Source organism: Gorilla gorilla, chromosome 2, assembly GCF_029281585.2.
Source record: "Gorilla gorilla gorilla isolate KB3781 chromosome 2, NHGRI_mGorGor1-v2.1_pri, whole genome shotgun sequence".
NCBI classification, from domain to species: domain Eukaryota; kingdom Metazoa; phylum Chordata; class Mammalia; order Primates; family Hominidae; genus Gorilla; species Gorilla gorilla.
The window spans coordinates 37,000,218-37,019,139 of NC_086017.1; the positions used below are offsets into that span (position 1 = coordinate 37,000,218).

At 38.9% G+C, this 18,922-nt stretch overlaps 1 protein-coding gene across 7 annotated transcripts in view; it reads right to left on the reverse strand.

The window, feature by feature from the left end:
• The window catches only part of NEK10 (NIMA related kinase 10), a 266,308-nt gene that overhangs the window by 56,731 nt on the left and 190,655 nt on the right, over positions 1-18,922 (reverse strand). For all 7 annotated transcript variants that reach the window (XM_055380935.2, XM_055380933.2, XM_055380926.2 and 4 more), the window contains exons 27-29: positions 8,473-8,656; positions 8,291-8,377; positions 5,692-5,746 (exon numbers count right to left, since the gene is read on the reverse strand). In XM_055380935.2, coding sequence (XP_055236910.2) covers positions 5,692-5,746; positions 8,291-8,377; positions 8,473-8,656 — 326 coding nt within the window. The remainder of the gene's footprint in view (positions 1-5,691; positions 5,747-8,290; positions 8,378-8,472; positions 8,657-18,922) is intronic.

The window sequence follows — 18,922 nt, forward strand, 5'->3', positions numbered from 1 at the left end:
AAGATCTCTTTCAGGCAGTGACATTCATAAATATGTCCTGTGTGAATAAGCAACATTATGTAGCTTTGAGTTCTCCTATTTATCTATAATGTTAATAGAGTTGGTATCATGACAACAAAGTAGTATAATGCTCCTGTGGCTATCCCCTTCTACTTCAATAACAGCTAGAAACAAATGAGCAATAAACCAGGAAAGTATAGAACTATCACAGAAAAGAAACAAAGTGGTCTTACTATGTGTTTTTTTGTTTGTTTGTTTGTTTGTTTTAAGGCTGCTGGAGTGAGACATTAGCAGATGGGCCAGGTTGATTCTACCAAGGAGTAATCATGCAGTATTTATTCAACCAAAGTAAAACCAGATACAGATTATGAAAAAGATGGACGGAGAAGAGCTACAAGTAAAAATAAGCAAGACTTCCGCTTTTAAGAGGCAAGATCCACTGGTCCTGAAAATACACGAGGTCTTTCCAGTCACAAATATGATGCTGAATTGTCACAAACATCCACAATCATCTTTACATATAAAGACTTAGAAAGGCCTGGCACGGTGGCTTATGCCTGCAATCCTACCACTTTGGGAGGCCCAGGCAGGTGGATCACCTGAAGTCAAGAGTTCGAGACCAGCCTGGTCAACATGGCGAAACCCCATCTCTACTAAAAATACAAAAATTAGCTGGGTGTGGTGGCAGGAGCCTATAATCCCAGCTACTAGGGAGGCTGGGGCAGGAGAACCACTGGAACCCAGCGGGCCGAGGTTGCAGTGAGCTGAGATGGCACCACTGCACTCCAGCCTGGATGAAAGAGCAAAACTCCGTCTCAAAAAAAAAAAAAAAAAAAAAAAAGATTTAGACTTAGGAGCACACTGTCAAATACAATTATGCATACACTGATGAATCAAAAAAGTTGTGAACCACAGGCATCTCTGATACCACAAACATCCAGTGTCTCAAACCAGCCTGCCAAATATACCCTGTTGTCTTGGTGACAGAAGGCAAGCAGACGCGGAGAAATCTTGTTGCCGGAGCAACAGGATCCTTTAAAAAAAAAAAAAAAAATGTGCCTTAAGCTGTGGCTATGGCAAAGGCTGTCAGTAGGCAAGATTTCAGTCCTTGGTAATGAGATAAAGAATTTACACTGAGATAACAGTCATTCATCTATTAATTAACAAGTATCTGTAGGTTGGTACCTATGTGCAATACACTGTGCCCTGGAGAATGCAAAGACGAATTAGGCATAGTTTGGTGCAGGCCTGGCACACAGTAATAAATATCCATCTATTAAACAAATGAATGAAGGTTCTTAAGATGGTCATAAAACAATGACTAAATTTTACTAGGACCTGAGAATATGTGATAAAGAGGCTGAAGCCCCAGTGAGCGTTATCAAGTTCCACTATACAGAGTATTTTATTTATAAGTTGAAATAACATGCTATGACTTGCTGGATTAGAATCCTCAATGAGTATATACTAGGTCAGCCTATGAAACTCGCATAAAAACTGGTAAAAGTCAAGCCCATTCTTGATGCCTTCCTAGCAAATAGTAATAGATATAAAAGATTTCATATCAAGTTTGAAAATGATTAAAGTTGGAAATTTCAAAGAAATTGGGGCTTATTCCTCTCTTGATCTTGCCATTAACTATATTCCTTAAAAAAAGTTTTATCAACTGATGATGGCTTGGATTCCCAGGTGCCTTCCAGTTCTAATATTATTCTCCAGCCTTGAGACTTCAAAACTTCTCTGAGCAGGCAGGGGCTATCCCTCCTAGTTCCATTTGCTCATGTTTTATCCATTTGTCTGGCTCATTTGCCCAAAAGCATATCCTAAGTTATTAGGGAGTTACGTTAGTTTTTCCACAAGCAATTGGTTTAAATCTGGCTCCTGATATCTGATATCTGACCAAAGTTATGAGTTTATGCTTAAGCTTTCTCTTGATACTATTAATATTTAGCCAGGGCCACGTCTGACTTCTATATTTTGGAGGCTGTGGTCAGAACAGGTATGTACTTCCCTGTGACTTCTCTCATTGGGCCTTTTTAAAGAGTCAGTAAGGGTCCCCAAGTAGGAGAGCTGCCTAGGGTCTCCTTGAAACTGTTATACCATTTTATACATGGCACAGAATAGGAAAAAAAAGAAAGAAAGAAAGAAAACCCTCTACAGGCTTGATTTTCAATTTATTTTTATTCTATTATGTAGCTTTGCTATCTTCTTTTATATTCAAACTTCTTATTTAGCTTCTAAATATTTTGCAGGATGGGTTTACATTTCACATTAATAAACAAAGAAACCCAGGAAAATCCTAAACAAATTAGATTGCAAATAACTTTAGCTCTATTTAACGTTCTTTAAAGAATTATAAATACATTTTGGGATTGTCTCCTTTTAATTCAGAGAAGCCCTAGGGATTACCTGGGAGGGAGTCAAAAGTTATTAATTTTCTCTCCTCTTATTTGGTATAAATCAAAGGCTGTCTTTTATCATTTATTTTCTTCTGAAGTCGGCCCTTGTCTTTCCATTTTGCTGTGAGCTCCCTGAAGGAAGAGAGCTTGTCTTAAACAAACCTGTGTTCCTTGGTGGCATGTCACGCTGTATTACCACATTTCATGGCACAATTTTACAAATGTTGCTTTAGGTCAGGTCCTGTTCACCTTGGAACATACTTTCCAAAACATCAACTTCAATGTATGGGCCACTTTCCATATCCATCTGTTGACTTGGTCATAACCCCAAGTTAAAGCTTATACCCCTGTTTCAATGATCTTCAGATTAAACCTTGCCTTTCTGCTGATTCTAGCTTATCCAATTTGTTATAAAGTACTTAGTTAATAACTAGCTTTTTAAAAGCCATCTCAAGCTCTAAAAGATATAGACCATATGGGGTTTTTGTTTGTTTTTGAAGGGGTGGACATCAACCGGATTTGTGCAAATAAGACAATTTTCCATGGATCCTTTCAAAAAAATAGTAGAATTATTTTTGACAGGGCCAAGATACCTACATTCATCTGATTGGAAATTTTCATTTTAATATAAAACTCACTTAATTGGGAGTACATCATATATCATAATTTACTTTTGAACTAAAATATTTGCTTTGTTAGCAATAGAAAGTCAGTAAGTGAGGAATGAGCAATGTTGGGTACTAGCAAGCCCTAAAGATCCTTTGGAAGATCTTCTAACTCAGATCTCCAGTCCCCACAAACACCCATTGTGGTCATTGTGGTTCTCTTTGGCATTCTGGAGTACTTTTCTTTCCCCTGCCCTCCCCATTACTTCTGACCATGACTCCTCTGCACTTTGGCCCACTAAAGAACGTCATGAGGTCTTATAGGGTTTTATCGAATATCTTTCTGATAGATCATACACCCTGTTGATAAGTTTTCCTTGGGTTTTTATTCCCAGAAACACTGGAAAAAAAGTTAGGAAATTAAAAGACTCCACCCTAACTCCTCCTGATCTTCATTTGAAGATAAATGTATCAGTGATGCATCTTTGACTAAACAAGAAAAGGATTTGTCTATAGGAACCTTCCTTTGTCACCTAACTGAATCCCCCAGGAATTTGCTGAGCAGGTTCTTCTGAACTTCATTTATGTTATGTGATTCCCAGCACCCTCAAACCCAGAGGTAGATCCTGGTGGTTCCATTGAGGCTGCCCAGCACTAACACCTGCTCCCTTCAGCAAGCACCCCTGATGGACTAGTCAAGGATCTCAGCTCTCCTCAAGGCAGTAAACAGGAACCTGATCCCAGCCAGGCCAATCTGGCTCTCTCTCTCTCAGGATTTTGAATCCTAAGAAAGGTGACATGAGAATGGAATAAACAAGCTGGGAGTTCATTTATCCCAGAGTTCTTGTGCCCTTATAAGCCTCCCAAAAATGTCTCCTTTATAGACTTCAGGGACTGAACTGGCTCCTATGCCTTCCCAAGCTTGATCCTCCAGAGTCTAAATTACACAAGCCCCACAATGACTTCTAAAGAACCCCCTGTCACATAAGTTAGCTAAAGTCAGGCTCCTTTGCTTGTATCCAAAAAGCCCTGCCTGCTATAGCACATCACAGCCTTAGCCTTTTGTCACACAGATGCTGCCACCTCCTGAGTGGGGGTCATCCCACAGCTCTGAAGAGCCCCGCCTGGCATCACCACTTATATGTGGCCCAACCTCAACAGGTGCCCCAGCCTCAGAGCAGTCTGGCAGTCCTTCCACCATTCTCTGCCCAGTTCTCATCTCAACATTGGCTGCTCCTAGCTGAATATACTCCTCAAATCTAGACAGTCCTCTCAGCTGTCTAGAATATTGGCCTAGAATATCAACTAATACATAGAAATTGGCTGGGCACAGTGGCGAATGCCTATAATCCCAGCACTTTGGGAGGCTAAGGTGGGTGGATCACCTGAGGTCAGGAGTTCGATACCAGCCTGGCCAACATGGTGAAACCCAATCTCTCCTAAAAATACAAAAATTAGCCAGGTATGGTGGCAGGTACCTGTAATCTCAGCTACTCGGGAGGCGGAGGCAGAGGAATCACTTGAACCTGGAAGGCAGAGGTTGCAGTGATCACGCCACTGCACTCCAGCCTGGGCAATAGAGCAAGATTCTATTTCAATAATAATAATAATTATATACAGAAACCATATATTTCTTCCTTAATCTGCCTTTCTCTATTTCTCTAGCTTAATTTTATCTTCACCTCCCTTTCTCCAGACACAAAGAAGGTGTTGCCACTCATCTTTTCCAGGCCCACTCCTCTGGCTCTGGTCTATGATGCAACTGTATACTGTCAGTTATCTCTTTTCCTCTCTAATCTCTCCTCTCCATTGGTCTCTTCTCCTTCCTCTGTCCCAAATGTCCTGAGTTCATCCTGATTCTAGGAGGTCCTTTTCCATCAAACATTCCCCACCAGCTCATTCTCCCAGCTCATTTCTCAACTTCTTAAATGCCTCCTATCTCTGCCTCTGGAACACTGTAATCAAGGTTCTGCTCCCTCTAATCTCACCCAGTGCCAGTGAAGGTCAGGAGAACTTGCAGAAGGCTCAATCTAATAGTTTTGTTTCAGTCCCTACTCTAAGAAACAACTGTCACTGACACAGCTAGCTGTCCCAAAATAACAATTTTGCTTTGCTTTTAAAAGACAGTCTCTCAAACATATTTCACCATCCCTTGCAACTAGCTGTGGTCATATGAGGAAGTTCTGGCCAATGGTATGTGAACAGAAGTGATGAGCATAACATCTCGGTCATATCCTTAAAAGGAAGAGGGGTGTCTCTACTTCCCCTTTCTTCTTCTTGCTGGCTTGGAGGTAGGATGCGGTCTCATAAGTCATATTGGTCAAAAAGATGAAACCTATACCCTGGGGATATGGAAGAACAAGATATAAGACCAGGGCTCCAGATGACCTCATGGAGCACAGCTGCCCTACCCCGCCGGCCCACCCTTGAGCTCAGAGAGGCTAACTGATTTGCTCAAGGTCACAAAGCTAGAAAAAGGCAGAGCTAGACTAAGACCCAGGTCCAAGATCAGTACCTGTTTCAGTATGCTACTTGGTGAACTATAAACAGTTCTGGGCAAGTAAGCTCTAACTCCTTCTATTTCCGCAGGCACATGGAAACTTCTGGCTATCAGGTTTCAATTCAGCCATCAATAACTCAGCTCTGCAAAATCAAAAAATATTTCTAGGAGTTCAATTTGCACCTACCTTGTTTGGGATTGTCTTTCTCCTCCTGAAGCACTAAAACTTCTCTTTAAAATGTCTGAGACGAGAAAATAGAAATAACTTTACATTATTTCCTCTGCAAATCTTTTATTTTTTATGTTTTAATAAAACAATACTGAACAACAAATACTGGTGAAGATGCAGAGAAAAGGGAACTCATACACTGTTGGTGGGACTGTAAATTAGTGTAGCCATTATGGAAAACAGTATAAAGGTTCTCGGCCGGGTGTGGTGGCGCACACCTGTAATCCCAGCACTTTGTGAGGCCGAGGTAGATGAATCATGAGGTCAAGAGAGCGAGACCTTCCTGGCCAACATGAAATCCCGTCCGTACTAAAAAGTACAAAAATTAGCTGGGTGTGGTGGAGCATGCCTGTAGTCCCAGCTACTCGGGAGGCTAAGGCAGGAGAATCGCTTGAACCCAGGAGGCGGAGGTTGCAGTGAGCTAAGATCGTGCCACTGCACTCCAGCCTGGTGACAGAGCGAGACTCCATCTCAAAAAAAAAAAAAAAAAAAAACTTAAAATAAATAAATAAATAAAGTTTCTCTTCAAAAAACTAAAAATAGAACTTCTATATGATCCAGCAATCCCACTACTGGTATATATCCAAAAGAAGGGTAGTATATCAAAAAGATATCTCTACTCTCGTGTTTATTGCAGCACTACTCACAACCACCAGGATATGAAATCAAACTACGTATCCATCACCAGATGAATGGATAAAGAAAATGTTTAAATATTTAAAAATAGCTAGAAGGGGAGATTTGAAATGTTTCCAACACAAATAAATGATAAATGTTTGAGGTGATCAATATCTGAATTACCCATACAATGTGTAATTTAATGACTACACATTCTATGCATATATCAAAATATCACAAGTATCCATAAATAGGTACAAATATTATATATCACAAAAAATTTTAAATAAGTTTTTTATAAAATTCAAAATAATAAAGAATATATATATTCCATGAATGGCTTTGTCTATAAACACTCTCATATTGTTCTAAAGTCAAATTTATCTCTGTAAACGGTAGGTAGGAAATATTCTAGGCTTTGCAAGCCATACTATGTCACAACTGAATTCTGCTGCCATTGTAGCATGAAAGCAGTCAAACAACATTCAAGAAACAAACATGGCTGTATTCATGGTAAACCACAACAACAACAACAAAAAACAATGCTGAATTTCTGTTACCTGAGCAATTGTACATACTGTAAAAATTGTCTTTGATTATGAAAGCATGAGCTAAAATATGTTACAAATTGTTATTTATTTGTCAGGTTTGTTTAAGGGCTTTTTCTCTAAAGCAAATGTGCTAAACAAACAAAAACAACCCTGTTATTAATATCTAACAAAACACAATAAAATGTCATGCAATAAAATGTCATAACCATCCTTGCCAAGTTACCATATGCAAATTTAAGGGTCAACCATCTCTTTCCTACCTCCCCACTAACCCTCCCACCATTGCTGCCAGATATATAGAACACTGAACTTATCTCAAAACAGTCAGTAATAAACTTCTTCTGGAATTTGTTATATATGTTTATATGCATAAATATTTTTTCCCACATGAGCTTCATGTTTTCCCAATTACAAATTAATACACCTAGAAGGCAGGGATCTACAGAGAAAATAGGACAGAATATTGAAAACTGGGGTTGTCCCAGAAAATCTGGAACATCTAATCATCATTTCGATGGACCAATTAAGTTTGGAAAGGACAAAGAATGTAGCTAAATCCTTAGGGTTCTACTTTGATCCTTAGAGAAGCTATTTTAAATGTTCTTTTATGAGATTTTCATAGTATAGTCACTGAGGAGAGAGAATTATTTTCACTTAATTTATTTCAGAATATTTCTATCTATGGTTTTTAATATTTTATCAACTTACTCTTTTTTAAAAAAATTGTTTCTCTTCATTTTCTATTTTAACTTCTCTTTAAGTTTCAGGTTTGTTCCATGTATTTGATTCTATCTCTCTTTATAATCTTTAAATTTTATCTAAATATACCTTTTCCTTTTCTTTCCCATATCCCAGTATGACTATTTTCTTTACTGTTTTAAATTAAGAGTCAAGATTAACATTATGGACGGAATTTATATGTCATATTTTTATTAACTCTAAAAAAATTATTTTATTGTTTTAAATGTAACACATCTCTTTAGATTTATATAAATAAAATTGCACAAAAATTAGTCTATACCAGGACCAATTTCTTCTACAGGCTTTGAATTCATCTAACCAACAGGCTCATAAAAGGTCATGTCCATTACTCCTGTGGTTATTTGGCTGTCTCCAAGTTAGATATCTTGACTCTCTAGTTAGAACCTGCAATTGCTGGTAGAAATAGTAAAACTATTCATTTGACAGCTGAGAAAATACAAAACCACTGTGCTGGCTAACCTTTGGGCTCTGTCAGAGAGACAGACACATCTGTCCTAATTAGCACTGCACCTGAAAAACAAACCACTGGGTTACGTATATGGTGATATTTGCTTGACTCAAGTATGATTTCCAAACCACTGTCTTCTGGAATCCCACAAACAGCAAATTGATAACAGAAAGCTTACTGAATGTAGATTCTTTCAGAGGGCTTGAACTGGAGCTGCTGGAGTTATCCGAAATGTCCAATTCATCATCTACCTCTGAATATGTATCTGCACATTAATAAAAACAATAAAAAAGCAAATGAGTCTTGAAACAGGAAGGAGTCCAGAATACATTCATGTTGACACACTGCCACTAGCAGTACCTTTCTCAGTATTTTCCAGGTTGAAGTTATCATCTGACAGGATTTCATCACAGGCCCTGTCTTCGTCTTTACCATAGGAGGCCTGGAAGCCTTCAGGGGGCAGGTCTGCGCTTTCTGAAAGTTCACTTTTCAGGCTGGCTGCTCCACTGCTGCTGCTACTCAAACTTGCCTTCTCAAAGGTCTCCTGGAAAGAGAAATTCAGTTTTTCATAGCCTCTTTCTCTATCCTTCCTTCTATAGGACCTAAATCTTGTTAGAACATATATTAACTGCTTCAAATATCAATATAAATGTTTGATGCAGAAGAGGCATCAGTAGTTCCACCTATACACCTGTTACAGAATCTATTCAGTCCATAAATACAAAAAGATGCAGGTCTATAAGCTACATTGGATCAAAAAGGATGGAAGTGGCAAGAGTGCTCAGTAGAAAAGGCCCATATAACCCAGTAGCGGGGGGAAATATGAACTTCTAAGAAATAGACTATATTAATTTAGGAGAAATTTCTCTCCCTTAAGTTTTTTCAAAAATATTTGCTATCAAATCCTCTCAGTACCACAGCAAATAAGTAAGGCTTATTCTCTTCAAAACTCCAGGAAAATTAGTAGCAGACAAAGCCAGGCCATGGAGAGTGAGAGGCAAGGTTTTCCAAAAAAAGAAGAGCTACAGAGAACAGAACTTACAAACCTCTTGGGACTCTACACTACTGCCTGGCTTGAACACTCTCTGCAGAACTAGCCACAGGGTTCTCCTAAATCCTCCAAAACGGATGGATGCATTTCCATTATGATAGCACTACAAAGTCATCAATCTGGTTGTGTAATTCCACATTTCCCTAAGTAATAGTATTAGAAACTGCAAAAATTATGTCTGAAGGGTCAATAAAAATTAATTAATTAATGCCACTGATGCTGGAAGTTTTCATTTTTCTAAGAAAAAGACAGTGCGGAAGGAATGACTATGAATCAGTAAAAAAGTACCACTTGTTTCTTTACCCAAGCAACTCCTAAGATGTTCATTGTATGGGACTATTCGCAGCAAGCGTGAAGAGCCTTTTTAGGCCGTGGGGCTAAACAGTGCTGGCAAAGTAAAGCTACAGATCAGGTAGACAAAAAGACAAAGAAAGGCCGTGATGGAGGAAAGGATAACAGGCAGAGAGTGTGAGAAGAAAGAAAAAGGTGCATTTATTGAAGGGGAAAGAATTCCCTCTATGAATTGTGTCCAAGATGATTTAGTCACAAATTACCTAGCGCTTCTTGACTAAAAAGGCTCCAATGATGCTCATTTCAGAGACAGCCTTATTTATTTCAGATTTATGTGTTTTTTATTTTTTTCCTACAGTAAAATGACACAGCTCCAAGGCACAGGTTTCTAAAAACTCCATAATAATAGAATTTGCAGATGAAGAAAACTTAAGATCTTAGGGATAACTAGAATCAGAAATAAACCTCTAAAAGCTTTCATATATTTATGTTCTATAGGTAAGACGAAAAGATTTTTAAAATATAAAAAACATTTGTGCATTGCAAACTGTCTGATCAATTGCTGTTTATTTCTTTTCCCTGAGATTCTTTTCAGTGATTCTTCAAAGTTTCACCAAGCTCCTTGTTTTGTTGAAGTTAATTTGCAGGTGAAGAAGTATTTTAACTTTGATTTCCCATAATTAGTACATCCAATGTTCAAAGGCTGTTTTATGACTCTGAGTTGCTAATTTCTGCTTCTGAGGTCCACCCTAGTTGGCTAACTTACAACCTGAGATAGGAAATGCTTTGGCCGCTCTCTGGCAAAAGATATACGCTACTCAGAAATTTTTCCAATGCCTAAGGCTAGTATGGGGCTTCTAAGTCCAGCCTCAGCTCTGCCACACTCAACCCCTGATACCAAATCCAGGAGCTCTTTCTAAGGCTCAAAACTTTATTGCAAAACCAACTCAACTTCTTCCATGCCTACCTCTTTTCTTCGTCCCAAACCACAAAACCCTTCTTCCTCTAACTATCCTCAACTGAAGTCATTAGAAATTTACACAGAAGTAAAAACCCAATTCAAGGCCTTTTCCTTCTTATGACCTTTTTTATTCTAAGTAAATCATCTTCTACCCTATCCTGAAGACCACAGCTGGCATCTGCAACCTTTTCAGGACTTTACACCCAAGATGTGTCAACATTACCAAGGTTGAAAAAAGATGAAGGAGAATTTTTGAATTGAGAAAACTTTTTATTCTGTTGATGCAATTAAGATGCTGGAATTCAAATATCCCTAAAACTAGTAAAACTTTAACAAAGGCTTTGTGTCTCTTAAGAACAGGCATGGATAAAACATCAGAGGAAAACATTTTTCTTTGAACAAATGAAGAGTCAGGAGAAGCTGGAGTCCCCGCTGAAAAAGGCAATTCGAGACTGAAGGATGCTGGACTTGCAATCAAAACCCAAGAACCAATTGGGTCATAAATCAATAGTCACTTGTAACTGCCAAAATTTCATCCATGGGTAATTGACTGTTTGCATAAATTCTGATAAAGGGGAATTTACAATCTGAGAGAGATGCTTTTTCAGACTCTGTATGCATAAAAATATGATAATACAGATGGATAGTTTGGGTTTAAAATTTGTATTTCTAGGCCAGGCATGGTGGCTCACGCCTGCAATTCCAGCACTTTGGGAGGCTGAGGCAGGTGGATCACGAGGTCAGGAGATCAAGACCATCCTGGCTAACACAGTGAAACCCTGTCTCTACTAAAAAATACCAAAAAATTAGCCGGGCATGGTGGTGGGCGCCTGTAGTCCCAGATACTCGGGAGGCTGAAGAAGGAGAATGGCATGATCCCAGGAGGCGGAGCTTGCAGTGAGCCGAGATTGTGCCACTGCACTCCAGCCTGGGTGACAGAGCAAGACTCTTGTCTCAAAAAAAAAAAAAAAAAAAAAATTATATTTCTGTAACAATCCCTTGCAGCAGTTTTTGCTTCAGAAAAAAATTGATATAATTTTTGACCTTGACATAAACCATATGCCACACATTTTCCCTATTGTGATTTCTGGAGTTTTTCACTGTGAGTATTTGAGTATCCAACTCTTTATAAAATTGTTCCTTGAAGAACTGGGGGCACTTTAGTCCATTTTAAATCCTTTAGTGCTTGGCACAATGCCTTACACATAGCAAAGGCTCAATAAATAGTTGAGCCATTAAGTTGTCCTCAGAAGACACATCCAGCAAGTACATTAACCTATTAAAGGGATTTAGGCAAGAAAAAAGACAAAGTTTTTGGAGACAGAATTTGGCTGCTATAATCTTTTTCACTTTCTAATTACTAAGATTTTTCAAGGAGTAGGAGAGGGAGTTAACTAGATTTTTTTGGCATCTGCATGCATCTATCCTAGGAATGGATAGACACATTCTGGATATCAATACGGCAGCAAGGAGAATACAATGCAAATCAGACAATAAAATTATCACTGATATGGAAATCAGCACCATTATAGAAGATGCTTCCTGTCACCACGCTAGTATAGGCACAATTATGTTTAGCTCGGTTTTGCGCATTATAATGTAATATTTTTATGTGTGCAGCAGATCATAATACATTTTCAGTTGAATAGCAATTCTAACAGTAACAGACTGACATTACCCAAATTAACTGCTACAGTAGGAAAATTAAGGGCATCTATTTTATTAAAATCAGTGCAATTTTTAAAATTGCCAGAAAGTTTTAGGAGAGAAAGAAAATCAAGAAATAAATATAAAGCATAACAACAGCTATATCCTATAGATGCTTTACTTTAGAACTCTAAAAAATGCACTATTTCTTTGTGTTCTGAAATATTCATATTCTATTAGGTATATTTTTACCCAGTTTCTTCCATCTGTTTTGTTAATAAACTGTACCCTTAAATATCTCAATTTAGTGCTACCAGGTGCTAGAAATTCATCCAGCTGAGGTGATCTTTTATCAGTGGCACCGCATTCTATGCTTTTCATGGATGATTGCACAAAGAAAATTCAAACTAGAAGACAGGCCATTGACTGCATACTATTGTAAATAAACTTAGTCCCTACATTTTAAGGTATATTTTTACAAATCAGCCAGTGTGGTCAGATGATTAAGGAACCTTGTGGACTAGACCATAGCTGAGTGAACTGCTCACTGTAGTGGTGAGATAGGAACCTTTTCTCCAGGCCTCCCTATGGAAGACTTGGCTTTGCCACATCAGAGAGGTGGGCTGATGGAATAAGCCTGGAGCCTGGTCTCACCACCTACCCAGTGGTAGGTGGAAATCTTTAATCTTTGATCCTGAAAGTTGGTTTTTGTTTGTTTTTTAGAAATAGGTTCTCACTATGTTGCCCAGGCTGTTCTCAAACCTCTGGGTTTAACGGATCATCCTGCCTCGGTCTTCTGAGTAGCTGGAAATACAGAGGCACACCACTGTGTCCAGCTTTCCCAAAATGGTTTGGATGGTAACATCATCTATTTTCATCAGGGAATCTTGAAGAATTTCCCTTCTCCCATTCTCTACATACAGTTAAGAGAGCAATAGTTAAATCTAAACCAGAAAAACTGGTGTTTTGGGGCCCTAAAAATAACTAATTTATATGGATTATATAATAAAGAAAATATTCTCTTTAGGTTGGATCTTATTTATTTTGAACTTCTTAAATATTTACACAAAGCTAAAAATTTTACTGTCATGACATAGTTATGATCTCATTATTATGATACTATCTTAATTAGAACTTCTTAAAAGCACTATTACATATTAATGAGCTGTGATTAAATTAAATAAATTAGGGAATAAATTGGTCATTACAATTCAATCTAAAACTCCAGTATCAAATTTATTATGGTTAAAAATGTTTCACTGTTATCCCATAACTAACCTAGTACGGTATCAGAAATGAATGGATTTTCTATCACTTTTAACTCAAATACAGGTTTTCTAGAAGGAATAATACTAACAAAGAGGAGAAGGAAAACAATGTCATAATCTGAAATTATCATTTGTTAAGAACACAGAAGATCTGGTCCATCACAACAATACTGACCACTTTGTTTTTCCAAGACAGCAGACTAACATGCCAATAGAACTAAATGTATATACCAATATATTTCAAAGCATTTCAAATGAGGCCAGGATCAGGTAATTCTATTTAACATTTAAAAGAAACAATGGGGGCTGGGTGTGGTGGTTCACACCTGTAATCCTAGCACTTCAGGAGGCTGAGGCAGACAGATCACCTGAGGTCAGGAGTTTGAGACCAGTCTGGCCAACAAGGTGAAACCTGGTCTCTACTAAAAATACAAAAATTAGCCAGACATGGTGGCAGGCACCTGTAATCCCAGGTACTCACAAGGCTGAAGCATGAGAATTGCTTAAACCTGGGAGGCGGAGGTTGCAGTGAGCTGAGATCATACTACTGCACTCCAGCCTGGGCAACAGAGCAAGACTCTGTCTCAAGAAAAAAAAGAAAAAAAGAAAGAAACAATGGGCCAGGCATGGTGGCTCATGCCTTTAATCCCAGCACTTTGGGAGGCCAAAAGTGGACTGATCATTTGAGGTCAGGAGTTTGAGACCAGCCTGGCCAAATAGTGAAACCTCATCTCTACTAAAAATATAAAAATTAGACAGGCATGGTGGTGGGTGCCTATAATCCCAGCTATTGAGGAGGCGAAGGCAGAAGAATCACTTGAACATGGGAGGTGGAGGTTGCAGTGAGCCAAGATCACACCACTGCACTCCATCCTGGGTGACAGAGTGAGACTGTATCTCAAAAAAGAAAGACAAGGGAAGGGAAGGGGAGGGGAGGGGAGGGGAGGGGAGGGGAGGGGAGGGGAAGGGAAGGGAAGGGAAGGGAAGGGAAGGGAAGGGAAGGGAAGGGAAGGGAAGGGAAGGGAAGGGAAGGGAAGGGAAGGGAAGGAACAATGTACAGACAACAATCAAGTGGGCAAGTTTTTTTTTTTTTTTTTTTTATACTTTAAGTTTTAGGGTACATGTGCACATTGTGCAGGTTAGTTACATATGTATACATGTGCCATTCCGGTGCGCTGCACCCACTAACTCGTCATCTAGCATTAGGTATATCTCCCAATGCTATCCCTCCCCCCTCCCCCCACCCCACAACAGTCCCCAGAGTGTGATATTCCCCTTCCTGTGTCCATGTGATCTCATTGTTCAATTCCCACCTATGAGTGAGAATATGCGGTGTTTGGTTTTTTGTTCTTGCGATAGTTTACTGAGAATGATGGTTTCCAATTTCATCCATGTCCCTACAAAGGACATGAACTCATCATTTTTTATGGCTGCATAGTATTCCATGGTGTATATGTGCCACATTTTCTTAATCCAGTCTATCATTGTTGGACATTTGGGTTGGTTCCAAGTCTTTGCTATTGTGAATAATGCCGCAATAAACATACGTGTGCATGTGTCTTTATAGCAGCATGATTTATAGTCCTTTGGGTATATACCCAGTAATGGGATGGCTGGGTCTAATGGTATTTCTAGTTCTAGATCCCTGAGGAATCGCCACACTGACTTCCACAATGGTTGAACTAGTTTACAGTCCCAACAACAGTGTAAAAGTGTTCCTGTTTCTCCACATCCTCTCCAGCACCTGTTGTTTCCTGACTTTTTAATGATTGCCATTCTAACTGGTGTGAGATGATATCTCATAGTGGTTTTGATTTGCATTTCTCTGATGGCCAGTGATGATGAGCATTTTTTCATGTGTTTTTTGGCTGCATAAATGTCTTCTTTTGAGAAGTGTCTGCTCATGTCCTTCGCCCACTATTTGATGGGGTTGTTTGTTTTTTTCTTGTAAATTTGTTTGAGTTCATTGTAGATTCTGGATATTAGCCCTTTGTCAGATGAGTAGGTTGCGAAAATTTTCTTCCATTTTGTAGGTTGCCTGTTCACTCTGATGGTAGTTTCTTTTGCTGTGCAGAAGCTCTTTAGTTTAATTAGATCCCATTTGTCAATTTTGTCTTTTGTTGCCATTGCTTTTGGTGTTTTGGACATGAAGTCCTTGCCCATGCCTATGTCCTGAATGGTAATGCCTAGGTTTTCTTCTAGGGTTTTTATGGTTTTAGGTCTAACGTTTAAATCTTTAATCCATCTTGAATTGATTTTTGTATAAGGTGTAAGGAAGGGATCCAGTTTCAGCTTTCTACGTATGGCTAGCCAGTTTTCCCAGCACCATTTATTAAATAGGGAATCCTTTCCCCATTGCTTGTTTTTCTCAGGTTTGTCAAAGATCAGATAGTTGTAGGTATGCAGCGTTATTTCTGAGGGCTCTGTTCTGTTCCATTGATCTATATCTCTGTTTTGGTACCAGTACCATGCTGTTTTGGTTACTGTAGCCTTGTAGTATAGTTTGAAGTCAGGTAGTGTGATGCCTCCAGCTTTGTTCTTTTGACTTAGGATTGACTTGGTGATGCGGGCTCTTTTTTGGTTCCATATGAACTTTAAAGTAGTTTTTTCCAATTCTGTGAAGAAAGTCATTGGTAGCTTGATGGGGATGGCATTGAATCTGTAAATGACCTTGGGCAGTATGGCCATTTTCACGATATTGATTCTTCCTACCCATGAGCATGGAATGTTCTTCCATTTGTTTGTATCCTCTTTTATTTCCTTGAGCAGTGGTTTGTAGTTCTCCTTGAAGAGGTCCTTCACATCCCTTGTAAGTTGGATTCCTAGGTATTTTATTCTCTTTGAAGCAATTGTGAATGGGAGTTCACTCATGATTTGGCTCTCTGTTTGTCTGTTGTTGGTGTATAAGAATGCTTGTGATTTTTGTACATTGATTTTGTATCCTGAGACTGCTGAAGTTGCTTATCAGCTTAAGGAGATTTTGGGCTGAGACAATGGGGTTTTCTAGATAAACAATCATATCATCTGCAAACAGGGACAATTTGACTTCCTCTTTTCCTAATTGAATACCCTTTATTTCCTTCTCCTGCCTGATTGCCCTGGCCAGAACTTCCAACACTATGTTGAATAGGAGCGGTGAGAGAGGGCATCCCTGTCTTGTGCCAGTTTTCAAAGGGAATGCTTCCAGTTTTTGCCCATTCAGTATGATATTGGCTGTGGGTTTGTCATAGATAGCTCTTATTGTTTTGAAATACGTCCCAGCAATACCTAATTTATTGAGAGTGTTTAGCATGAAGGGTTGTTGAATTTTGTCAAAGGCTTTTTCTGCATCTATTGAGATAATCATGTGGTTTTTGTCTTTGGCTCTGTTTATATGCTGGATTACATTTATTGATTTGCGTATATTGAACCAGCCTTGCATCCCAGGGATGAAGCCCACTTGATCATGGTGGATAAGCTTTTTGATGTGCTGCTGGATTCGGTTTGCCAGTATTTTATTGAGGATTTTTGCATCAATGTTCATCAAGGATATTGGTCTAAAATTCTCTTTTTTGGTTGTGTCTCTGCCCGGCTTTGGTATCAGAATGATGCTGGCCTCATAAAATGAGTTAGGGAGGATTCCCTCTTTTTCTATTGATTGGAATAGTTTCAGAAGCAATGGTACCAGTTCCTCCTTGTACCTCTGGTAGAATTCGGCTGTGAATCCATCTGGTCCTGGACTCTTTTTGGTTGGTAAGCTATTGATTATTGCCACAATTTCAGCTCCTGTTATTGGTCTATTCAGAGATTCAACTTCTTCCTGGTTTAGTCTTGGGAGAGTGTATGTGTCGAGGAATGTATCCATTTCTTCTAGATTTTCTAGTTTATTTGCGTAGAGGTGTTTGTAATATTCTCTGATGGTAGTTTGTATTTCTGTGGGATCGGTGGTGATATCCCCTTTATCATTTTTTATTGTGTCTATTTGATTCTTCTCTCTTTTCTTCTTTATTAGTCTTGCTAGAGGTCTATCAATTTTGTTGATCCTTTCAAAAAACCAGCTCCTGGATTCATTGATTTTTTGAAGGGTTTTTTGTGTCTCTATTTCCTTCAGTTCTGCTCTGATTTTAGTTATTTCTTGCCTTCTGCTAGCTTTAAAATGTGTTTGCTCTTGCTTTTCTAGTTCTTTTAATTGTGATGTTAGGGTGTCAATTTTGGATCTTTCCTGCTTTCTCTTGTGGGCATTTAGTGCTATAAATTTCCCTCTACACACTGCTTTGAATGCATCCCAGAGATTCTGGTATGTTGTGTCTTTGTTCTCGTTGGTTTCAAAGAACATCTTTATTTCTGCCTTCATTTCGTTATGTACCCAGTAGTCATTCAGGAGCAGGTTGTTCAGTTTCCATGTAGTTGAGCGGCTTTGAGTGAGATTTTTAATCCTGAGTCCTAGTTTGATTGCACTGTGGTCTGAGAGATAGTTTGTTATCATTTCTGTTCTTTTACATTTGCTGAGGAGAGCTTTACTTCCAACTATGTGGTCAATTTTGGAATAGGTGTGGTGTGGTGCTGAAAAAAATGTATATTCTGTTGATTTGGGGTGGAGAGTTCTGTAGATGTCTATTAGGTCCGCTTGGTGCAGAGCTGAGTTCAATTCCTGGGTATCCTTGTTGACTTTCTGTCTCGTTGATCTGTCTAATGTTGACAGTGGGGTGTTAAAGTCTCCCATTATTAATGTGTGGGAGTCTAAGTCTCTTTGTAGGTCACTCAGGACTTGCTTTATGAATCTGGGTGCTCCTGTATTGGGTGCATATATATTTAGGATAGTTAGCTCCTCTTGTTGAATTGATCCCTTTACCATTATGTAATGGCCTTCTTTGTCTCTTTTGATCTTTGTTGGTTTAAAGTCTGCTTTATCAGAGACTAGGATTGCAACCCCTGCCTTTTTTTGTTTTCCATTTGCTTGGTAGATCTTCCTCCATCCTTTTATTTTGAGCCTATGTGTGTCTCTGCACGTGAGATGGGTTTCCTGAATACAGCACACTGATGGGTCTTGACTCTTTATTCAACTTGCCAGTCTGTGTCTTTTAATTGGAGAATTTAGTCCATTTACATTTAAAGTTAATATTGTTATGTGTGAATTTGATCCTGTCATTATGATGTTAGCTGGTGATTTTGCTCATTAGTTGATGCAGTTTCTTCCTAGTCTTGATGGTCTTTACATTTTGGCATGATTTTGCAGCGGCTGGTACCAGTTGTTCCTTTCCATGTTTAGCGCTTCCTTCAGGAGCTCTTTTAGGGCAGGCCTGGTGGTGACAAAATCTCTCAGCATTTGCTTGTCTGTAAAGTATTTTATTCCTCCTTCACTTATGAAGCTTAGTTTGGCTGGATATGAAATTCTGGGTTGAAAATTCTTTTCTTTAAGAATGTTGAATATTGGCCCCCACTCTCTTCTGGCTTGTAGGGTTTCTGCCGAGAAATCCGCTGTTAGTCTGATGGGCTTCCCTTTGAGGGTAACCCGACCTTTCTCTCTGGCTGCCCTTAACATTTTTTCCTTCATTTCAACTTTGGTGAATCTGACAATTATGTGTCTTGGAGTTGCTCTTCTCAAGGAGTATC